We start from the raw sequence: 25950 nt of genomic DNA, 5'->3' as shown, positions 1-25950 counted from the left end.
TACTCTTTTGGTACACTGTCTGCCGCACTCTATAATTGACATAGGAATTTTAACCCCTTCTTTGGATGCCAATATTTTTTATTTGAGTTTTTATATGCTTATTCCTAATGTGTACTGGTTCTCCACTATATAAGGTGTAGAACCATTACTATAATATACATTTCAGCTAGTTCTGGATTCCCCCTACCGAATATTGTGGGAGGTAGGACCTCACTAGCTGATACATGCTCAATTGATATTATCTATCCATTTTTTAATTGTCATTACGTACTTTATTTCCATTTCCACTGAGTCCTGTCCATACTATTGGTTTATTCCAATAGACACCCAGTAATTTCTATTCTAACCCCAGGTGGTGTTTTTTTGGGACAGTGATACAGTGGTGTTGGTGGTCATTGTTTGGTCTCTAACTTCATGTAAGGAGGTGATTATACCATTTACTGGTACTTACCCACCATACAGCCACTAACTCAGCTATCTTGGATACCTGCAAATAACTGATCATCTCCTACTGCTTATCCTCCTATGATAAAAGCAAAGACATGATTTGTTCGACAAACCTGACAAAACTCTGTTCAAACCATGAGAGAGAACAACGCTGGAAGGAAATGGACTAAATCCATCCGCCAGTGTTGTGGTGGTTATAGGATACAGTGGGGCATAACCCCTGGAGATATAGAAAAAAGATAGGACTAATGGTTGGCAGAATGGCAACAAACTACCTCCCAAATAGACCTTATATCCTTATGTTATACGAAAGGCTGTACTGCAGTTACCCACTAGGGGAAGTCTTGCATGCAGGTAGCCAAAAAAAACAAAAAACTCTTTAATAGTCCCTCTTGGGGAGAAAAAGTGTGAACATACAAGTATAAATTAAAATAAGGACCTAGTGGGGTAGAGTCATGGCTAATCCAACAGACTGTGCTTTAAAGACAAATAACTGTGAATATATGTCTGTGGCTTCAAAGTGTGCCAGTTGTTACAACAGTATACTTGTATCAAAGAAAAGAGGATACAATGTATGTATCCAGAGTTGCAAAATTCAGATCAAATAGTTCCTAGAAATGCCTTAAATAATATCCCATGCATCAAGCACTTGTTTAGGCAGAAGACAGGTACAGATGTAAAAGGTACCAGCCTAGAAATTACTTCAGGCTTTATTGGCTAGAATTATGCCAATCGTGGTAACCGATTAATTGGTACATAGAAACGAAAAAAGTTTGCAACAAAACACTTCAAATTTAGTAATAAAGAGAATAATTCCCATAGATGCCATTAAATTATATCCCGTGCATAAAGCACATATTGGATTTATGGCAAAAAATATGGAAACAAATTCTGCATTACAAAGAGAAGCGTTATATAAAATATGTAACAAGATGCCTAAACAGCTAAATGTGATTTGGGGGTAGGAGTCCCTAGCATCTTGTACATATTGATAACAGTCTTTAGCAATGCCCAGGATCGTGAAGTGTTAGATCAGTCAAACCCCAGAATTGTCCTTAAACGAGAGTGTTAAAATAAGAAAAACATCCACTCTATATGAGTTGCTCAACGCGCTTTTCGGCGATACAGGTCACCTTTATCAAGAGCCGTTGCGGGGTGGATAGCGCCTCTTTTTAAATGAGTGTTAGTACTGCCCTCTAGTGTGACGTCATCGTCACTGTCCAATCGGTAATTCCGTGTGGAAAAGGGGGCGGAGAAATCCCCCCGATATCCACACTGGCGGTTAACCCTTGAAGGGAGCAAAATGCCGTATAGATGTAGATCTTGAATAAACAAAGGAAAGACAAAAAATCCCGGGCACAATGTAGACTACGGGGGATTGTATACATATAGCCCGAATAGTGTCCCCAAAGTAATAGTGGTCACATCTATAAGTCCATAAAATTACCGGGGTCGTCCTGAGACTTAGTAGTAAATCAGTACTTACAATAAATTGTACATAGAAACAGAGTCGAACAGGGATTAATACTTAAGGAGGGTTGTTGATCTGGAGGAAATTCCAATGTGTGGTCCAGGGTAAATAAACCCAATTGTTGTATGTGGAACGACTCTATAATGAGTGGAATACTGATGCCCAGAGATGGCATTCGGACAGACCTAGAGGTTTAAATATGTAAACAGCGAGACGAGAAAGAACATCATCAGAAAACAGATAGATGTTCGTATAAATTTAGAGTGACGTTAGAGAACAGTGTTTAACTCCAAATATATAGGGAATAAATACAAAAAAAGAGAATTTGTTAGAATAAACATGGTGTGTTGACGAGTAACATTAAAGGGTTGGAAACATACTCCATAAGTAGTAGGAGGTGCCGACCATAGATTAAATATATATTGAAAATATACATAAAATTTACAAAGTATTTACAAAATATTTACAAAGAGATTGACATTAAGAGCTTGGTGGGTATCTTTAGATTTCTTAGATAAAGGGGGCGAAGGAGAAACCTTCGTTGAGACCTTTTGGGTGAAGCGTCTTTAGTTGGAAAATCCAAAAACTTTCCCGTTGTCTCAAAAAACTATCATAATTACCCCTACGTCTGTCCTTACGGACCAGTTCTAATCCACAGAAGCGAAGCCCCTGTGGATTGCCAGCATGAGCCTCCTTCAAATGACGGCCTATGGGGGTATCAACGAGCAGTTTAGGGGATCTAACGTGCTCCTTGATACGCTCCTTAAAGGGTCTAAAGGTTTTTCCCACATACTGTAGTTGGCAACTGCATGTGAGAAGGTAAACCAATCCAGCGGTATTACAGTTGAAAAAAGATCTGATCTTAAAAGATCTTTTCCCAGTGCTGTCAAAAATGATCTTGGAGTCACGTTTGATATATTTACAAACCACGCAGTGGCCGCATTGATACGATCCCACCGTAGTGGTGTGTAGCCAGGTGCGTGTAGGGGGGCAGTGAAAGTGACTTGGAACCAGAAGGTTCCTAAGATTCTTCCCTCTGCGTGCGGTCATATCGACTCTTGGTCCCAGAACCCTCTTAAGGTGAGTATCATCCAAAAGGCAAGGCCAGAATTTTTGAAACACGGTTCCGACGGCCTCCCAGCCTGAATCAAATGTGGCTATCAAACGTGGGGGTTGTGGTTTAGTGGAGAACTCCACTTTCTTAGGGGATAGTAGGGTATCCCTATCTGCCTCTAAGGCTCTTTTATAAGCTTTTTTACGGCATATATTCGGATAACCCTTAGCTTTGAACTGCTGTCGCAGTACATTGGCTTGAGCTTTAAAGTCTTCAATGTTACTGCAGTTCCTACGGGCTCTAATGTACTGCCCGGTGGGAATCCCCCGTTTGAGAGATTGGGGATGAAAACTCTCCCACCGTAGGAGGCTGTTGGAGGATGTTGGTTTTTTGTATAGTGTGGTACTGATGGAGTCACCACTTACTGTAATTGTAAGGTCTAAAAAGTTCAATGTGTCACCCCCAAACTCCGATGTAAAGTATAGGTTCAAGTTGTTAGTGTTAAGTAGTGATACGAAACTCTTAAACAAATCCTCGCTACCTGTCCAGAGAATCAAAATATCGTCAATATAGCGAGTGAATAAAGGGTCTATATGATGAGAAGGCAGTACTTTCTGCCACAACTACTTCCTCCCACCAGCCCAAGTGGAGGTTGGCATACGATGGGGCACAAGCCGTCCCCATCGCAGTGCCCTGTACCTGATTGTAGAATTTTTCATTAAAGAGGAAATAGTTGTGGCAGAGAATGAATTCAAACAACTCCAAGGTGAAAAGGGAGTGGTCGCTGAAATCCGGGCCCCTTTTGTCCAGGAATTGTTTCACGTGTTGAATGCCCCCCTTGTGTGGAATGGAGGAGTATAGGGCTTCAACATCGAGGCTGCAAAGTGACACAGACTCAGGGACTGTTAAGCTTGAAAGGCGGACCAGTGTCTGCTTGGTATCTTGGATGTAGGAGGGTAGTTTTTCCACAAATGGACGAAGAACCCTAGCCAGGTAAATGCTACCGTTTTGGGTATTCTCTTTATTACTAAATTTGAAGTGTTTTGTTGCAAACTTTTTTCGTTTCTATGTACTAATCGGTTACCACGATTGGCATAATTCTAGCCAATAAAGCCTGAAGTAATTTCTAGGCTGGTACCTTTTACATCTGTACCTGTCTTCTGCCTAAACAAGTGCTTGATGCATGGGATATTATTTAAGGCATTTCTAGGAACTATTTGATCTGAATTTTGCAACTCTGGATACATACATTGTATCCTCTTTTCTTTGATACAAGTATACTGTTGTAACAACTGGCACACTTTGAAGCCACAGACATATATTCACAGTTATTTGTCTTTAAAGCACAGTCTGTTGGATTAGCCATGACTCTACCCCACTAGGTCCTTATTTTAATTTATACTTGTATGTTCACACTTTTTCTCCCCAAGAGGGACTATTAAAGAGTTTTTTGTTTTTTTGGCTACCTGCATGCAAGACTTCCCCTAGTGGGTAACTGCAGTACAGCCTTTCGTATAACATAAGGATATAAGGTCTATTTGGGAGGTAGTTTGTTGCCATTCTGCCAACCATTAGTCCTATCTTTTTTCTGTTCAAACCATGCTTTTACTGCGAAGCCTCTGCGCAGGCAAATTCATATCAATGTGTGATATGCTTGACTATGTTATGCTCAAAATAAAACAAATTTAACACAAAAAATGCACTTTGCAGGGTATAGGATCATCGCACAATTATACTTAGGTGACAATTCATAAGTGTTAAAACCTGCAAAATGTTTGCTATCTTGTATTTAGGACCAATGACGAAATCCTAAGTAAAGATTTTAAAAATGAACTCAAAACAAACCCACAAACCAAAACAATAAAAAAAATATATATATATATATATATATATATATATATAAAAGTTAAAGAAGCACAATGTGAAGGAACTGAAACCTCTTCACGATTTATAATTAGTCATATTGAAAGTTCTGAAATGACAAAAAAAAACTTTAAAGAAACATTCCAAACACCATAAACATTACTGATCGCTTTAGTGGCTGCTTGTGGGGTTGTGTGCATGTATGTGGATTGTCAGTGGTGCTGTGTTTGTGAGTACTGTGTGTTGTGTTTGTGTGTGGGCTATGTATGAGGGGGAGGCTTCTTCTGCAGCTCTGTGTATATCTAGCACTGAGGGTAGCTTACTTGGGGTCCTGCGAGAACACGGCTGGCTACGTACAGATCAAGGGCAGGAGCGGCGATAGCTTCTGCGGGCTGCTCTGCTCCAGTGCGGATTCCCTTTCACAAGTGTCGGGAGGTCTTGATCAAATTGAGGATTGTCCCTCACCACCTGCAGTCACCGCTCAGAGTGCACTAGCAGATATCTGAAGTCGCACTGGGACTACTGATAGGCCAGAGTCTTTGTCTCCGGTGCCTTGAGTGCCATGCAAAGGTACCTCCAGTGCCATAGGTTGCTGACCCCTGTTCTAGATATTCCAATTACTGGTACTTTGTTTTTACTACACTACATGAAACTATTTCTAATAGTGTCTGCTTTAATAATGGGAAGAAAACGGTTATGTGCAACATAATTAATCTAAACTCACCAACATCCATTGCGGTCTCCATGAAGCTTTTTTGTCTTGAAGCAAATTCAGCAAGCAATTTTTGCTGTCTCTCTCTTGCCTTCTGCCGTCTACATTAATAAAAAAACAAATAAAGAATAAACCAGCCTTAACACTTTTGCAAATTCAAGTTAACAATTCAAGACCTTGTAATCATGAAATAAAAAGAATCCTTTGCATTAGCATTTTTTCAGAGGGAGTAAAATATGGATATTTTGTTATTGGACTACAATTCCCAGCATTCTGTCTGCAAAATTTAAGGCTAACATAAGAGAGGTTCACATATTCAGAGGGGAAAACCTAATTGGAAAAACGTTTCAATTCTGCTAGTTCCTTAGAGTGGGAAATTCCACGGCCAAAATTACCAGCTTAGTGAATATATCAATTTAGTTAAATTTTATCCTAAAATTAGCAATGTTCTTACTGTGGACAGATCCAATTAAAGTTATCCGAATAAGCATTTTAAACAATTTTGTACTGATCATTACAGTAAAGTACACCAGCTGAGCAGGAATAAGCAGTGGAAGTTGGGACATCTATCAAAAAGTCAGAGATAGAGTATTGTCATGATCATCTTAAAACATCACCAGCTGCCATTGGACAGAGGAGAACAATAATGAACAAATAATTTGGTCTAATGTTTAAGAAGGAAAAAAAACTAAAAACAGAAAATACAAAAGCTCAAAAGCAAGTTGTATGAACTTTTAAAGAACATTTTGATGAACCAAATATTAGGATAAGAAGGAAAAAGAAGAAGGAAAAAGAAAAAAAAATAATGAGGACATCTGCAATCCACTGGTTTACTAAAAAATAACTATAACCACAGTTATGCTTTTTAGAGGTGTCATGTTTTAGCTACAATTAAAGGGATACTCAGAGGAGGTTGCTAAGGCTGCATGAGAGTGATTTAACGGTTAAATGGCAGGCAGTAAGCAGTGAAACTGCAGGGGCATTAACTTTGCACAAAACTGGCTTCATTAAGCTAAAGTTGTTTTTGTGCTTACAGAATCCCTTTAACACTTTGTACAACGGAACTATGTGGTTTATATTTAATGATCTAAATAAGCAGGTCATAGCTCATGGACAATAGCCGAAAGCACTGCTTACAGTTTTTATGTTGCTGCTTACTGCAGCTAATATGAACAGTCATTTGTATCACTAGCTAATAAATAGCAGGAAGATTTTTTTTGTAGAAGTTCATAAAATTAAATGCCCTCTACTAAAAGAATACTAACAAATGTTTGCATTTAAGTCCTAATTTTTAATGAGGGTGGTTTGTCTCTGGGGAAAAATTGCTTGTTACGCAAATTTGAAACAGTGGTACTTGAGAGAACATAACATTTAATTTATACAAATGTGTTTGCAAAAATTGCCAGCAAACGCATACCTGGTATTTTATTTTTAAGATTTCAAACTTATCCTACTCGATCATTTTTACACAGGAGAATTCAAAGTGAATCTCAAATTTAAGGCCACATTCGACGAACTGGAAAAATTCTCTGAGCCAGCTTTGCTGTCAGTTCAGCTACTATGGCTTTAAATTTGAAATTAACTTTGAATACTCACTTTAATTAATAACCCGGACAAAGTCAAAGGTCGCAAGTATAGCAGGTAAATATTTGTGAACACCACACAACAACTAGCATGCAACAATGTAACAGGCGGTATATTCTATACTCATTCGAGTTAAATAAATGGAATTGAAAAATGTAGGTTAAAAAAAAAACCTGTGTGTGCCTGCAACTGGAGGCATCAGTAGTGCAGAGGACCAATGAATGAGCACTTCACATGTGAAAATGCAACATTAAATGGACACTACAGGCATTCATGTATATGGTCTGGGTGCAGTGTCCCTAATCCCTTAACCCAGTTAAAGGTTTACATTGCAGGGTAAAGACAACCACTAGACTTGCTTCTTGGCTCCGTGAAACGATGTTTGGACGTCCTTACTCTTTGCATCAAAATCCCCATAGGCAAGCACTGATTTAATGCTTTCTATGGGGAAGGCCCAATGCACTCACAATGCTGGTTGCACATTACGTTTCCCCATCACGTGACATTGGAAGAGGCGACCAAGGAACCTTGGGCATGGAATCAGGTAAGTGAGAAAACTTTTAGCAATATATTCAAGGTGGAGAAAGCTGGGGGGAGCATGACTTAAGTCTTCTTTTTAAATCATGTAATTGACAAAAATAATGTTTGTACTGCTATATTGTTCTATACAGCTCTATGTTATATTTTAAGTGGCTCATTTTATTTAAGTCCCACAGGCTGATCCATTCTTTCACATTTCTGTCCACGTGTACCAGTAAAAAGAGGCCGATTACTACAAGGGTCCCAATAATCACATAAAGCTACAAAGCCTGATGGCCTTTCTCGCATTCATATTCAAGCACATTTTTGTCTTTAGATTATGCCAGGGGCCATAACGAGTTTTAATCATTGCAAAATCACATCGACTCCATAAGAGCTTCGTTCGTTATGCAGCCTCCTTTAATAATTATTCCCGAATATTTTTGAACAGTGGTGAAAGGTTTTTATTTATTTTATTTCTAGCCCTGCAGGTCTGACTGCTCTGGAATATAAATGGGAAATGTGCATCACTTGTGGTTTGTCGCTGTGTGCAGCTTGTGTGGCTTTAGCAGTTCTATGCATGCATTTCACCCCGTCTACAGCTTCAGCCTAAGCAGGTCTGACTGTAAATAGAGACCCTTAATAAGAAGACATAAACAAATCCTGACAGATTCAGTGCAGCTCAGTAATTTTCCGAGATGGCTGCTGAGGACGAGATACAGAGACTGAAAAATATTGCAATCGTCCCCAGCCTTTCCTTGAGTGTTCTGGCTCCGTTGCTATGGTGACAACATATTACGTGGCTAATGCCACCTCTGTCTTTCTCCGCAGGTTGAAACAACCAGAAAATAGGTCATTATCTAGCCTGTATCGCCTGCTCGATCTTCATTAACAGAGATGAACAGCACAGCAATGCCAAATTAAATCCATCTTCATTTAAAGCCAATAACTAGCATTATTTGTAAAATGTGACTAGGCACTAAGGCTTGGTTCAGTTATTGCTATCTTTGGTGAGGACTACATTTCCCATAACGCTAGCTAGCACCAGACTACAAATAGACTTAATAACCAAGGGGCACCTGTCACGTCAATTATATTGTCCCCTTATAAATACACTTCCACCTATAAATTGTGTTGGCTAACCTGCTAATGCATGTATTGATAAATGATGGCACTAAATTTTAAAACAACTTTGGATTGCTTATACCTGCAAGAAGAACTTAAAATCACACCACATTAACACGTTCTGTGCTTGCATGCTTCAGTGAGTTGAGTGTCACTGCATGTCATTATGTAAGAGGCTAGTTACATGTGCGATTGTTTAATAGTGTGATAATTTGTCCTAATACTTAACAGGAGATCCTGAAGGAATATTATAACCAAAGGCCCCAGTACCAAAATATGGACATACATCAGATTATATTAAACATGAAATTAACCATTTTAAAGGGGAACTGTAACTTATCTGTATATTGAACCATTGAATAAAAAAAATCTCCTGGGACTGTCTTTTTTTGAAAGGATATGCTCCATTTTCTTTAAAATTTAAACCAAAGCTTTAGCAGCTGACAACGCAATCCAGTTCAATCATGTCACAGCCAAGGCACAGAGTGCAGGAGGATAAACTATAACATTGCTTCTCCTCTTCCCTCACACTCACAGGTGCAAAGTGCAGCTTATAGCCATGGCTGACTTGGGAGCCAAGATAAGGGCACCTATTTCCATGATAGAGGTCTATACAGTAGTGTTAAAGTTAATGCTATTTTTTTCAGATCTCACACACTGGTATTTGTTAAATATAGAGAACAAGTTAACAAATGGTAAAAATTCTGAGGAGGGATAGAGGGTCCAATTGACTTTAAAATTGCTAAAGTTAGTGCTTCTTTATTTACATCTTAACCAGTTTACCTTTCTTCCTTATCCAATGTCTTCTTGTCAGCCGGGCTTAATTTTTTAGGTGGTACCGGAGGAGCAGTCTTCCTGCATATTTCATCAATGCTCTGCTTGTTTAATCGGCTCTGCATTGCTGCCTTCAATAAAATTCTTTCTACTGCAGTCACTCCATCACCATGAGAATACTTTGGCGAGTCAGGTTGGCCAAGGCAATCGGGGTCATCCAACCAGGGAGGACTGTAGGAATTGGGTTTTGCTGAAAGCTTTTGGTGCAGTTTGATAAGCAAAGACAACATGCTCTCTTTCACCTCTAGAATGACTGTGGTGAGTTGAGGGGTTGCCCCCGGTGCGGTCCATTTCAGAGCAGATGATTTGGGCCGTACTACTTGACTTGCTTCACTATTATTGCGGTTTATAATCTCCTGGAATTTTTTTCTGCGTTCAGCGACTAGGCTGAAAACCTGCGCTGTGCCTGAATTCTGAAAACAAATCAAGAACAATTAGAAGTGATACCGAAATAGAAGTGATCGTATACATCAGTACCCATAAAAAAAAAATATGCTACGGATATACTATTGCTATATAAGCTATTGATATACGACTGTATCAATATTTTAAGTATCACACTGGCTTTTGGGCTGTTGCTTGGCGACCTGTATATTTTATCTTGTGACAAGGATTTTGTCTGGGCTATATTTTTGCATGCTTATACCACAATGCACTGAAAGCAGCTGACAAGAGATAAGACCTGGATAATCAGAATGTGTTTATGTGAATGTAATGTATAACTAAAATCAAAGGAAAGAAAATTGGTTATTTTCCTTCTTTTTCAATACAATTCCAGAAATTGAATAACAATACAGTTTCCATAGCTGAAATTGAATAGGTATTTTATAAAATAAAGAGAAAGAAAAGATTTTACTACGTCAGAACACAAAATGCTGTTCTGTAAAAATTATAAAACCAAAGTGCACTGGCAAGAATGTACTATTAAAACTCTATTTTAATATAACCAGAAGGACCTTCCCTAGAAATCCGATGAACTCAAAAGGCACGCTTTAAAAATGCTCTGCGCAAACAATGTGCCAAAATGGTGCTAGAGGAGATTACAGTAAGTTAGCACTGGTAATATCTGTCCTTTTCTGGAAGGACGTATACTGAATCCTGGAATATCATGGTTATTTTAAGTCAGAGGTAGTCAAATACGGATCTTGTGTTATTAGACCTAAAATATCTAGAACCCCCATCCCCACACTGACACCCCCCCCAAAATCGAATTATTTTTGTAACTTATTGGTATATTTTGGCACATGCACAATTAAGTCAACACATATGTACACTAAAAAAATTCAGTTCTTATAGATCAAAGTTAAAGAGGAACTACCTTTAAATTGGTGACTTAGTTTCCATTCCCCAGTAAATGCCGTTGATGCAGTTAGTGGGCGAGGTTGGGCAGCAGGAGTAAATAGAAATCCAATTTACCTCCACTGCACTGCTTAGTGACTACAATGAGAACCCTCATCTTTCCTCTATATCCTGCCTCCACATATGTGCATTATTTACATGATAGAGTATGCACACATAAATCTTGCAAAATCATTGGAAGAGGATACATTTGCATTGGGTGCTTAGGTGTGCCATTGAATTCAAAGCAAAGGGGAAATGAAAAAGGCAACTCGTACTTTTAGTTCTTTAAAGAAGAAACAAGCCATCAAACCCTTTCCAAAGTTACACTTTAGGATGCATTCACTTTTTTCTTTAAAGAATAAAGGGCCTCTTTTATCTTTATCTTAATTTTTTTTTTATAGGATTCTTTGTTGACAGAAAGTTTAAAGGTGGAATGACTCCAAATTCTAAACTACAGTCTAACATTTTAACATGTTTAAACCTCAATTTCAACAATATGTTGGAATTGCTTCCTATATCATGGGAATGAAGAATGTATGGAAACACAAGCAAATAGACCGCAGAGAGAGCTCAGTCATAAAACCATGCGGGTAGTTTTATTAAAACAGTGCACATACTATTGGAATGTCATTCTGAATATACTATGCATTCCAAGTTCTCACTCCTTTGTTAGAACGTCAAAAAGCAAAGGACATCAATAACCCTTTCAGAATATATAGTAAAAAGATTAGCAATTACGTTTAACTGATGCAGAATTGAATAAATGTGGCATATGATTATTAAACTTAATTTGCATAGATTGGCATGCATGGAACAAGCACTGAATGATTTATAACCAAGACAAGTTCAGTCTCTTAGAATTCCATTTATCAAAATGAATTTGCTCTACCCCAAAAAAAATGCAATGAACTGTGCATTAGTCATTCTAAAAGCACTACCAAAATTAGATCAAATATAGAGTTCAGATCAATCCAGAAAGAAAAGACATGATCATCCTACCAAAAAGTTATTATGAGCTAACTGAAGAAAATAAAAAATAAATCCAAGGTTATATTTTTAAAAATGAGGGCACATCTAGCTGCAGCTAACCGTTGTACTTTCAGTAAAAACATTATCAATGTGTTTTATTTTTTTCTCAAAGTAGTCTGGCTGAACCCCTACCACACAGCCTGGAACCGACTGGAGGTACGACTAAGGCAACAATGATACTCTTCTTTCTAGCCATACCAATTCAAACCAGCAATGGATTCTGGGATAGGCTGAAAGCAGGCAGGTAAACAAATCACAGCCACACATTGCTGCTCAGGCTAATGCTTCCTTCATTAGACCAAGCAGTGTTTTGTAAACTCTGGGATGAGATGATGGGGACTTGCATTTAGCATCAAAACATTCAAAAAGTTTAACAGAGAATGGAAAGATGGTGCCAGTGGACTCCAGTCGTTACCATTTCAATGAAATAAAGTCACAATGTCTACAGTGTTTAGCTTTCTATACTGTTGCAATACTAATGTGAGCAAAAAAAATAAATGTATTTGTATTTTAAATTATATGGACTCCTAAAACTCACTTGCTTCTAAATTCTACTAGTATTTGTCAACCACTGCACAATCTCTTTGCTGATATGTTGCAAAGGCACTTGGAGAGACAAGCACAGTATATAGGGTGACCTGTAGCAGATAGGGAAAAGTGCTACAGAGAAACTAGTGTTTCCATGTATTTTGAATCTTTGTGTGGCAGATCTGCATCTCCTTTTGTTCTGAATACGAACATCCAATGCTCTGTTTCATTCCAATGCCCTTTTCCCCACAAAAATGCCCTCTTATGTATGAGTGCTACAATAAGACTACGCAGATTATTGCTTTGAACCAAGGTGAACGCTTTTCTGCTCAGACCACAGTAAGCAGATCCTCATCTTAAAGCAACATATCTGGACATTCTGTCCATAGTCAACATAGTGACACAAGTGATATCTGAATACATTTTGTTATGTTGTTTTGTGGTTTTCACTCTGACTTGTTTACTAGTCCATCAAAAGCTAAGAACTTACAAAACAGTGTTTTTTTTTTTTTTTTAATTTCTGGTCTTTTATACTATTGCATATTTCTATTCAGGAACGCCCTATATCCAGAGAAGCAGTTTACAAAACACAGAGCTAATGGGAGCTCTCAGTTCTGTAATAGGTATACTTCCTAAATTGCCAAAGCTAGCCAAAACAACAACATATCTACAAATAAGAAGCTCTAATCGTTCATTGCTTATTCTCCCATACACACTGATGAATATACTACTGCTAGCACACAGAAAATTATGTACATAATGTTCCAACTCTGTTTTAAAGTAGGTTTCCGTTAGTAACTCATGCTAAAAGAATGACAGGAAAAATATTGTGGATGTATAACTATAATAACCAGAGCGGAATATGCCGTTCTCCAGCGTTCGGTACCTCGGTGCAGCTCTCTAGGCTCTAAAATACTATTCAAGATGAGGCTCAAACAGGGAATTGGTGATGAGTTTCTTCCTTTATTAATCAAAAAAAGGTCCTGATAAAGGTCTTGTTGGGAGATAAATAGTGACTGGTTCTGTACTTTTGGATTAATAAAAAGAAGAAACTTCACAAATCCCCTGTGCGTGGCTTATATCGAATAATATTTATCTATATATCCATCTCCTTATGATAACAGTCACTAAAGTGATTCTCGCCTTCCCTCAAAATACACTAAACCTGATAAAAAAAATAAAAAAAAAATTTTAAATGTAAAAAAGAAAGTCAGTCTCTCTCCTAAATTGGGTGCAAAAAAAATGCAGACATCACCTCAAACCACAATGCAAGGAAATAGCTGCTTTTAAGCAAATCAAAAGCATCACTACAGGGTTTTGAAGTCAGGACTGCAACCAGCGTATCATGCAATGTCAAGACTTCATATACAGCAGCACACAAATCTACCTCCCTCTGGAGCAGAGACGGCCGTCTTGAGTTCTGACAAAAGGATAATGGAATAATTATATCCAAAGAATGCATTTACTAAAATAAATACATCGAAGTGTCATAAAAACAAAAAGTAAGTAAGAGACAGTAATTTGTTCCAAGGTGAAGTGAGAGCTTGTTCAAGGTCATAGAGATAGCAGTGTACGTGTTCACTTACATGTGCTGATGTTGAGCTGTCCGAGCTGGTACTTGCTGGCGGTTCTCTTTTCACCTCTGGCGCCGTCTCTGGGACACGCACTCTTACATAGTTGATGACGTGGCGCATGTTGCATAGTAGGTTACTGCCAGGAAACCAGCTGTCATGGCAACGTTCTTGGACGGCACATTCCTTTAAAAGTTAATTGTGAACCATATTAATCTTACTCTCCCAGATTACACATACCAGAGTTGCACCCATTTATAGCGGATGCTACTTTATTTTGTTCATGTTAAACTTTAAAAAGAAAAAATGACCATCCACTACTCAGTTAAGATGTGGTACATCTGCTCTTGTATGTACAGCTCTTTATTACTGTGAAGCTGTCATAGTAGCCAACAAGAATTACCTGAAATTGGGATTCTGAGTGGCTTCTATGCCAATAGGCAACAATCTACAAAAAAAAAGCTACATATATACAAATCAAAGAGTTATTTGATATAGAATTTGTATTCACACTAACATGACAGAATAAAAGACAATGTGGACTCATATTAAACAATCTTGATGAAAACATCTGCTAGATATTAAGAAAAAATGGCTGTATAAAATATAAATGTAAGTATGAATTTCTCCTATATTCATGACCTTTGGTCAGGAAGAAAAACAAATTCCTTTATAAAAAAAAAAAGGGGGGGGGGGGAATGTGGTTTACAAATCATTTAAGGGTTTGATATTGGTGTACAAAACATTTTCAGCTCCCAAAGTATATGAAAAAAATATTCACAAGTGTGTTCCCAAACCATTTATTTTTGTGATTGAAGGCCAGCTGCAAGTACAGCTTCTTTGCACAATCAATGGATCATTTCAGTAATTTACAAGGCTTAATAAGCAGAATGCAATGTACTGATAAATTAAGCTTTTTAGGGACCAGGTAGTGATGACAGTACGCAGAAATGACAACAGCCTCTAGTTGCCACAAAGGGCAATAATATATAACAAAATATTCCTTGCACTCACGCTGAAGTTAGTAATGCCGGGTGCCAAAGCCTTGGGGCTGATGTAAATAGAATTCTACAGATCAGGCTGCACTCAGGGGCTTCGTAAAATCCAAGAAGTTTATTGGGTATACATTAAAAATACAATCAACGTTTCAGTCCCCAATGGGACTTTCCTCAGGATCAAAAAATATATGTATGGGTGGGAATATATATATAATGAAAAAAGCCTTGCACTTACAGTTATTGGACCCGGTGCTTGATTGCACTAAATGTATGAAAGAAAAAAATCATCACTCCCAGGTAGTTTTCTTAGGAACTTAGGTGCCCCTACTGCACTAATATTATCCTAGCTAACATTCTGCTCATGTTATTTAGTATTTCATAGCTTTTAAATAAAATCAATGTCTACCTCTTCTAAAGACTCTTCTTCAGGAGAATTTTCCAAGCCAAGTTCTACTAAATATAAAACCATGCAAATCACATGTTCCGACATATTCTGATGGTCCATCAAAACCTAAAAAATAAATAAAAAATCAAAAGGGTAGCAACATGCAAAACCTTTGACATCAAGGAGCGTATTCACTAAAATGGAAATTGAGCTGAACTTTTACATTGGGAAGACCTATAGAATTTGCCCCCAAGTTGCCAAACACTCACAGCGATAGCAAGTGCGGTCTCAAAAAGGAAATAGATGCTAGCCCAACTTAGGCAAATGTGAGCACTACACACAAATTAAATGGAGGCTGGATGTTAACGCAAAAGTAAAATGTCTGATGTTACAAAGCTAATCAAAATACAATGGAGGAAAGAGAGGAACCCTATACATATGTTTTATTTCATGCTACTATAAAAAAGCCATACAATATACATGAATAATCCAACCATCAGTAACATACATGAGAAGCTTGTGGCTATTTGGACAAATACCTTATAGAGCAGAGTAAACAGTACAATGTGCAATGTTTTGCAGTGTAAGAGTCTCATTAGACCTCTGTAGTTGGGATGAAGAGGTGACCGCTTCTTATAAGGTGGCCATGGGTTTCCTGTAATCCTTCCAGTCTGTTTTAAACTGCCAAGAATAAGGGGAGAGGGGGGGGGGGGATTTTTCTTAATATATATACACATACGTACGCTTTTTTTTTAGTTTTTTTAATACATTTAAAAAAAATAAAAATAAAAACTTGGAAAAAAAGTCAGTCCTGGGGACTGAAACATTAACCACGTTTACAGAAAAATAAAAAAAGTTTTGAATATTGAGTCTACTGCGTGTTTGTGTATCTATTTAGATGGAATAGCACATTTCATATTGTTTACAGTAATGTGATTGTCATTAAAGATTGAAATAACTTTTGCAATGCAAAAGAAATAGAACGATCGAAATACAAGTCATTTGTAAATAAAATCTCACTGAATATCAGCTCACTTGTACATTGAGGTTAATGTTACCTATCTTGACCTAAAAATCACACACCGTTTGTGTCTACATAGTGACTTCTACTAGTGTTTTACTTTGGGTGAAACCATCTTTGAGAGAATCTCTCTTGTGCCAATATCTTGAACTCAACTGAATTGATCTATCCTGAACTTTACTCAAGTTAATATGTGCAACCAATCAGCTGTTGGTGCTCTAGCAAATGACAGTACAGGTAGAGATGAAAGCACAAGAGTCATATAAAGTAACATGAAACCGATGTTTAATAAAATTTAAAATGTATAATTAAATATGTTTAATGCAGTAACAATACGATGTATGAATAGCACTTGTCCTATACTTTAGCAGTTTTGTCTTAGACAAGTTATTAACAAGTTATTGCTACTGGGTTAATTTACTGCAACATTAAGTCACAGAGCCAAAGCTCTTAAAAAGCATAGACTGGTCCTCCCCCAAATTATCAAAGCTGAACTGAACTTTGAGAGATAATCTGTTACTTTTATGGTCTTAATAAAAAAGCCAATTTATGAGCATCTCTTACAACCCCCTTGCACACTATAAGGTGCAAGAGGTGGACTTAAAAGTGATCTTTACATTTGGGATAAGCAAACTTTTTAAGTTAAAGCACAGCCATATTTTTTTCAATCCTTATTTTTAAACATGAATTTTCCAAACATTAATTTTGAGCCGCTCATTCAGCTTCAGGCTGAAAGCATGACGCCCATCAATCCATGATAGCCATGGGACATAGATTTAACAGTTCATATATGGCACTCTGATCCAGAATTCTTACAAAACACAGCTAAATAGGTTAAATTCATAGACAGGGTGATAAATAAATAAACATACTAAAACATAAATTAGTGAAGACTCCTGCTCAAAGGCTTAAATCCAACATGTGTCAAACTTTAATGAAAATGTATATATAAGAAAGCTCATAAGATTATAGTCTAATGGTACAATATGCATTGAGAAAAAATGTGGCAGAGGAGTTTACAAGATTGAGAATCATAAAAATAAATAAAAATATATAAAACCATTTTTTTAAAATATATTTTACATTTATTTTTATTTTTTAAACGGGTGTGGGCAAACCAACATATTTTCAATATTTGTTACCATATCTCTAATTTTGAACAAAACACTTAAAAGTATAGGAGTCATCGTGATGAGATAATAATAATAAAAAAAAAAACTAGGCAAACAGGTGGTGTAAATTACTTGGTTGAGTTAACACAAGTGGGTTGATGTTATTAATACCTATATATTACTGATAATGTTATTTGGGTAATTACACTATATAAAAATAATAAACAAAAAAAAACTAAAATTAGCAATGTGAATTCCTTGTGAAAACCACATTGCTACAAATGAATGTACTTCAATGTGGCACTCTACCGAACAATTCCTCAGTAGGACTCGCCCTCCTGTAATCATTTCCATTAATCTTGTTTATGACAGAAAGGGTCCAGAGCCGTTTTGCATTCCATTGCGGGTTCTTTTCGTACACAACATTACATTTTTCATGTTCAATACTCGGTAACAAAAAAGAAAAATTTATATAAAAATGAATCATTCATAAAACCCTTGCCGATGTCTGAATAGGAACTATTTAACCTCAAATCAGAAAAAAAGCTGATTGCCTTGAAATTTAGAAATGTTCGATGTCCGCTCGGAAAAGACAAGGTTACTTTCAGTCTCTTTTTAGCAGGACTTGAGGGAACTGCAGCATCCAATTAGCAAATAAATTGCTCTGGAATAAAAGGTTAAGCAATATTTGCTCACGCTCTAAGGCAATGCATCATTCATTCTGACGGCTCATTCCAAAAACACTACAAGACGAATGGAAATGAAACCCCGAATGTCAGCTAAATTGCAAGAAAACATGTTACTTTCCAACTAATGCCCTTTTCTGAGATTCTGTAAAATAATTAGCATGTGAAACGTGATAATTGCGCTTTGTATTTATTTATATAGTGTGTCTTACCCCATTTCAATATACTGTAGTACAGACTGTATAACTACCCTTAATTCAAGTATATACCAGGGATAGGGCAATGCCCATTTCACATGTAAAACACCACCGTCGGGTTAAACTCACAAGTACACTGGGTCGTGGAAAGTTTCTCTCTTCAAGTCTGCTACTTCGGCATGACATTACATTTTGTACCTTTACTGTACAATTCCCCTTAACTCACAGCTGAGCAAGTAGAGGGTTATGTATACATATAATTCGATACCTATTCAAAAATATTTTTTTCTCATTTGTCTCTATTCCAAATTAAGAGACAGGAAAGCAGATGAGAACGCATACAGGTCACTCTGCTCAACATCCATAGCAACCACAGCGCATGCGCAGTAGTTGCTACACCATCCCTGTGGAAACTCCGTTCAGATGCCAAACCGGTTTGCCCTGTTTTGGGGAAGATGCCAAGGTAAGTGACTACAGGTTCCTTTTAAGTAGTCTCTATTGTTTTTAGAACAAAACAAAAACATGTATTTTTTTTTTCTATGTATTTGGGCTGATGAATGCTATAGCCATTGCTCAAGAGTAGCCCTAGTGGGACTTTGAGCACAGGGCTTAATTTTATGTGCCACCATTATATTTAGCAAGGTTTTTGACATATAGAATTAAATTTGCTATGAATGAACTTTAACAGGAGACAATTTCGTTTACACTGCCCCTAGTTTACGCTGTGTATGCATGATGTGTCACGCTGATGTTTCTCAGTGTGACAAATCATGCATACACAGAGATTGTTATTTTAAATAGAGAAAATTGGGGCCTTAGGTCTGAAACACGATGACTTTATTTCACTTTTGTGGATCAGGAGATCGCTTTCCATTTTAAAGACAACATGCACACAAAAAAAAAAAAAAAAAAGTGACAAAGTTTGGATGTTTATGTATAATCCATAATCATGAAAACTAAAGTAGGAAACCGTAATCTAGATAGGGTGTACGTGTTGGTAGGTACAAAGGTTTCCAATAAACTCACAATGCTGTATATCTGTCCATGGTGGACTGCACGTCTCTCCGATAAACCGTTCGAAGAATCACCATCACAGGGTCAAATTCCTGATCCCAGATCTCACCTTTCATGAGAGGAAAACAAAATATTGAGAGGTCTTATGGTTAATTTGTTTCCGCTAGTGTGTATACTATGTATAGTGACTTACCAATCACTAGAGACATAACTTCACATATCAAAATAGTTACATTTCCTACCAAATAAAAAAAAAAAAATATTTTTTTTAAATGCCTGGGCTTGTTTGGACCGGCACTTTCCCAAAAGTGCCATTTTCTCAATACCTATTGAAACACTGAGGTGAGGATTGCACAAAGTATAAAACATGCTTGACTTTGCAGTACGTCAATGTCACTAGTCCGTAATGAATCAGTCTAAAAAATGCTGTATGAATGCACACAGGCTGGCATACTAAGTAAAGGCAATAAACCATTCATTTTTGTTTTGGGTGTTAAAAATTAAACAGAAAAAAAAACACTGATAAAATGAATTAAAGTGGGACTATCTGTTGTCAGCCAGGGGAGATGTGACTAGGGCTGCATAAACAGAAACAAAAGTGAATTAAAGGGACACTATAGACATCAAAACAACTTAAGCTTAATGAAGCAGTTGTAGTGTACAGATCATACCCATGCAGTCTCACTGCTCAATTCTCTGCAGTTTGACCCCTAAAGGGACACTATAGTCACAAGAACCACTACAGCTTAAGGTATTGGTTCTGGTGTCTGTAGCCTGTCCCTGTGGCAGTGTTTACATTGTTCACCAATATCATTATGCAAAAATATTTATTGGTACATAAATTAGCAAACGTTTAGCACTGTTAAACTACATAAATGTGATACTACCATATTAAGCAATGACATTTACATTAACAATTTAGATGTATGTGTAAACAACGCAAAATAAAGGGACACTATTAACAACCAGACCACTTCAGCTCATTAAAGTGGTCTGGGTGCAGTGTCCCTGTCTACCTTAGTTCCAGAGAACCAGCAATGTTTGCATTGCAGTACTAAGACAGCCTCTAGTGGATGTCTACTCTCTGCATGAGGACATGCAATGCCAGTAAATCCCCATAGAAAAGCATTGAGGATCTAGTGTTCTTGCTGTGCATGCGCATAGAATCCCACCAATATTACATTAGGTACACAGACCAACAGAGTGGAGATCACACCCTCAACGTTTTGGCTTGATGCCTATGTCAAGGCGTTGCCAGGCCATTCCCCCGAACGAATCCAGCAAGGCAATTCTAATTCGGGGGGCTTCATCAGCACCAGTGTTAGTACATGCCATTATGCCCCAAAATCGTTAAAGCCCATGCCGTTCAGGATGTAATGACACTTCCTAACAGTAATAATGGGTTAAGAGTTAAATTACTTGTTTCCATTTATGCAGCATTAGCCACACCTCCCCTGGCTGTTACTCACAAAGCATGCATAAAAAAAAAAAAAAAAGTTTTCATTTTAATTTAGATGTTAACTTATTTTTAAAAACATTTTTTATCCCCAGCTCTGTAAATTAAACTTCAGGGGACTACTGCAGGGCATACAAGGCTATTAATAGCACAGGCGATGAAATTCTAAATTAAAACACGAGATCTAATGTTTAAACATTAGATCTCACTTCTCAGGAAGTGTTTAGGAAGACTGTGAGTTACATGTTGAGAGTTGTGACTAGGGTTGTATAAACAAAGTGAATTAACACATAAATGGCAGAGAATTGAGCAGTGACATTGCAGGGGCATGATCTATACATCAAAACTGCGTCATGAAGCTAAAGTTGTATTGGAGCCTATAGTGTCCCTTTAAGTTACTTTAGAAGTGTTTATCTGTTGCTTTGTAGGTTGAACTTTTGTCAAACAAACTGTGCAATACAGAAACCTAAAATATCTAGGTTCCTTTACAAAAAGAGTTTAGAATGTCTGTGCAAGTAACATGCGGGTAGGTGTGACTAGAGCTGTATAAACAAAGTGATTTAACTCCTAAATGGCAGAGGATTGAGCAGTGAGACTGCATGGGCTTGATCTATACACCAAAACTGCCTCGTTGAGTTAAAGTTGTTTTGGAGCCTACAGTGTCCATTTACCCACTAAATCATAGACAATTGAGCAATTAGACTGCAGGGATATGATCAACAGTAGAAAAGGATACACAGAAGTTACAACGTAACAATCTAAAATAAATGAAACTGACTAAAAGTGTCTAACGGTAATTACTAAGCAAAATGCTCTACACAGGAGCCTGAAAGTATCAAAATAAAACAGAGGCTAATCTAGGAGTCAGTGTTTATTAATGGTGCTAATATCTCTTTTTTTGGGGGACTGTCCTTTTCAAAACCGGTTACAGTTTACCAATGGTAAAAGGTATACATTGGAGCCTTGTGAGCACCGATGCCAAAGTACTTATGAATCCTATGCCTACAAAAACAAACACCCAACACACGTTAAGGCACCAACATTGCGCCTTTGTGAGGGATTTGTATGTATATATAAATACAAATATTTATGTATGTGTTTACATGGGGACTTAAACAATAAGGTTATTTTTCCATTTACTATTTTTTTGATTTAGAGATGCCATTAGTTAACTTTGTTTTTTTTGTTTTTAAAATGTTTACACAAAATGCAAGTGAAAACATAAAAATACCTTTAGAAATGTTATCACTCGCACCTGACCAATTATGCAAAGGCATTTGAGTCTTGAAGTAGCTATGTAAAAAAGCGCCACAATGTTGAAGCCATTCATGGAAAGCAAATTAAACCTTGAAAGGAGAACTATACACGTATAAGCGTGTATAGTCTTGATTAGAATCCTAAGAAGTTTGGCTAGGGGGCTGGACTTTGTTAAAGGCAACTGTAAAATCGGCAGAACCTCCATCTTCCAATGATATTAGCAGGCACCCATATACATGCTTGAGCAACGACTTTTAAAATGCAATATGGCGTATGCAGAGTTGTCATATCTCCCATGGCATTTTAGCGACCCAAGCAATTTGCATATTATGCCAGGCTGTGGTATGATAGTCTGACATGTGATGTAAATAGGCAATTTTATCTAATTTTTTAAGCCCTTCCAAGGTTCCAACTAAATTTTAGTTGGCTAGTAAACTGTGCAAAACCCCTTAAAGTGGATAATATTAGCTACATAATAGGATCCCCTCAGTTATGCCTTGTAGGACATTGTTTTCGTTCTATTTTTATTTCTTGCTATTTCTTCATTTTGAAATTTTCTGAATAAAAATTTGACTTACAAAATCCACTTTATAATTTAAAACCTTGAACACCACCCAGGCACGAATATAAAGAAAATAAATAAAATGATAATGAGCAGAGATCACAGCACATTTTCCATGTAAACCAGCATTAGCATGGTATAAATATAGTCTCTTAGAACTTCATCCGTTTCAAGTCCCGTGAAGCTTTTAATAAAGTTACTAAAGCATACTAGCAACCAATCTCTTAAATACATATACGGAAATCGAAATAAAAAAATAAAAAAAGAATAAAAAATGGGATCTCACAGAGTGTGTGTAAGGAGGGTTCGATGTTTAATGTTGTAAATGTAAAAGGTTAAACATGACAAAGGAAATTAAACTAGGTAAGAAGGCATTGCAAACTATTTTATTTTAATGCAAATTAATTTGAATAGGACAACAAAAGTAAGATGACACAGTGAAAACTAAATGTAGGCTGCTAAACAGATTACTATAGTAATTCTTTTGTATAGTGAACATTCAATAATACATCAATACCTAGAAAGCACATCGTAGTTACAAACTTTCTTGACAGAAATCAACTAGAATGCTTCATTTAACGTGATTGAGGTTGCATACGAGGTCAAGTAAAAAAACTAAGGCTTATTTATTTTGCTTTATGCTGCCGCGGAGGAAACAGAATTTGAAAAGTAAAACTGGACATTCCTTGAAGGCATACATGTAATTAATGTGAGCGAAAGGAGCTTTAACCACTTGACAAACATAGGCCCTTCAGTAGATTACAAGCCCGAGGGGCTCTGTCAGGGACAGGGTCAAGTGTAACTCTTCTTCAAATGAATGACTGTGGTGTTAAACATTTTATTTCTAAACATTCAATGTTAAATACAATGAATCAGACAACTAGATTAGCATCTCTTAGCATTAGCAAGATTCGCATTAAACCTGTGAAACAAGCACAGATCTGGAATCAAATGTTCTACATTGACAGAGACAGTATCAAGAAAAAGGCTTGTCAAATCCTACTCTGCAAAATCCTATTTAGTATTGTATTTAGTTCTAAAAATTAGAAACACAAACGTGAGTTTCAGGAAAAGAAAATAATGATCAGATGTACTCCATCGAACTGGTATTTAGCAGGGTTTTTTTTTTTTTTTTTTAGACCGTGTGCAATGAGTCGTTTAATGAATCGTGAGCTACACCCTGAATTTTCAGATGATGTAAACATAATCCCCAGAACTGAAGTGAAGTCATTAAATGAGTGTATAGTGGACATAGAGCTCCACCAAGAGGTCACTAGGAAAACTGCTTGCAAGTTCATATTGCTCAATTTCTCCATATAAAATATTTACCACATTAGATGATGTCCTCTGTGTGTAACATTCTATACAAAATTGATTTAGATGCATCTGAAGAGGAGTAGGCATGATATATACATTATAGGCTATTTTGCAAGCCTGATTAATGGAGGTATAAGTGAAAGGGGCATTCCTCTAGCTTACTGCAATTTAACTTGTGTTTACTCTGGACTATTTCATTTTTGCTGAATCTAAAGCTCAATGACAACATAAATCAGTAGCAGGTATCACAGTGGGTTACTACGAATGATGCCACAAGGGAAAAGTAGCACATAGCCATTGGTCTATAGTCACCTAAATTACTATAGCTAAATAAAGCAGTTTTAGTGTATAGATCATTCCCCTGCAATTTCACTGCTCAATTCACTGTCATTTAGGAGTTAAATCACTTTGTTTCTGTTTATGCAGCCCTAGCCACACCTCCCCTGGCTATGATTGACAGAAAAAAAAAAACTAGTTTCACTTTCAAACAGATGCAATTTACCTTAAATAATTGTATCTCAATCTCTAAATTGAACTTTAATCACATACAGGTGGCTCTTGTAGGGTCTAGCAAGCTATTAACATAGCAGGGGATAAGAAAATCTTAATTAAACAGAACTTGCAATAAAGAAAGCCTAAATAGGGCTATCTTTACAGGAAGTGTTTATGGAAGGCTGTGAAAGTCACATGCAGGGAGATGTGACTAGGGTTCATAAACAAAGGGATTTAACTCCTAAATGGCAGAGTATTGAGCAGTGAGGCTGCAGGGGCATGTTCTATAAAGGGACACTCCAGGCACCCAGACCACTTCTGCTCATTGGAGTGGCCTGGGTGCCAACTCCCACTACTCCTAACCCTGCAAGTGTAATTATTGCAGTTTTTTTATAAACTGCAATAATTACCTTGCAGGGTTAACTCCATCTCTAGTGGCTGTCTACTAGACGGCCACTAGAGGGCACTTCCTGGTTTGTAGCAAGGATTTTCCTCCAGCGTCGCTCAAATCCCCATAGGAAAGCTTTGAAATTCGTTTTCAATGCTTTCCTATGGGGAGCGCTAATGCGCATGCGCATTAAGGTCTCCTCGGCCGGTGGGCGGGATCATTCTCGCCCACCGGCTGACAGAATCACAGGGAGGAGCCCTTCAGTAACTGAGGATTGGGGGGTGGGAGGGAGAGGGACCCTCCAGTGCCAGGAAAAAAGGATTGTTTTCCTGGCACTGGAGTTTCCCTTTAAGCTAAAGTTGTTCAGGTGACTATAGTGTCCCTTTAAAGAACAAAGGATTGAGTTGCACATTCACTATATTAATGAAAACCTTCTTCCCTACCCAATGTAAAGCAGTAGTACAGGTATACCGGAAAACATCCATCCATTAATGAACACTCCAAGCACCATAACCACTACAGAGTGCTGTGTTTATAGTGCCAGGATTGCCCTGGTGCCCTCACATGTAAATAGTAAAAGATTTTGATAATCTTCCTGAGGCCTGCCAGTCACTGGTCGCCTACTCCATTGAGAGCCAGAGGCTTCCACTAGCTTATCTGAGCTAAGACTTACAGAAAAGGGCCAGCTCATTGGTTGAGCATCACCTGATCATTCACAGCCAATGAGCCAAGCCATGAATAGCCAGGCTAGCTTAATGGAGGACATGACCGACACCAGACAGATTTTAGGTAAGATGTCAAACCATTTGCAAATTGTTTAACTATTTAACTACTTACACGTGTGGAGGGTGGGAGGGGCGCAGAAAACTCCAGGCACCATACCACAGCACAATTAAGTGGTTATGGTGCTTAGAGAGTTCTTTTAAATGATGGGGACGATTAGGAATAAATTGAACAAAAATGATTGGTCCTTATATGATATACACT

At 37.4% G+C, this 25950-nt stretch overlaps 1 protein-coding gene across 4 annotated transcripts in view; it reads right to left on the bottom strand.

The window, feature by feature from the left end:
• Window positions 1–25950, bottom strand: part of UBR3 (ubiquitin protein ligase E3 component n-recognin 3) — a 147613-nt gene that overhangs the window by 64469 nt on the left and 57194 nt on the right. For 3 of the 4 annotated variants that reach the window (XM_063429710.1, XM_063429711.1, XM_063429712.1), the window contains exons 19-24: window positions 19504–19600; window positions 16001–16142; window positions 15483–15587; window positions 14094–14264; window positions 9559–10022; window positions 5560–5648 (exon numbers count right to left, since the gene is read on the bottom strand). In XM_063429710.1, the coding sequence (XP_063285780.1) occupies window positions 5560–5648; window positions 9559–10022; window positions 14094–14264; window positions 15483–15587; window positions 16001–16142; window positions 19504–19600 (1068 nt within the window). Of the gene's footprint in view, window positions 1–5559; window positions 5649–9558; window positions 10023–13894; window positions 13928–14093; window positions 14265–15482; window positions 15588–16000; window positions 16143–19503; window positions 19601–25950 lie in introns of all 4 variants that reach the window. The other variant, XM_063429709.1, reaches the window with a different exon arrangement.

The sequence above is a fragment of the Pelobates fuscus genome, chromosome 8 (assembly GCF_036172605.1).
Source record: "Pelobates fuscus isolate aPelFus1 chromosome 8, aPelFus1.pri, whole genome shotgun sequence".
NCBI classification, from domain to species: Eukaryota; Metazoa; Chordata; class Amphibia; order Anura; family Pelobatidae; genus Pelobates; species Pelobates fuscus.
Note: the sequence above shows the minus strand (reverse complement) of the source record. Positions and strands in the feature narration are given on the sequence as shown.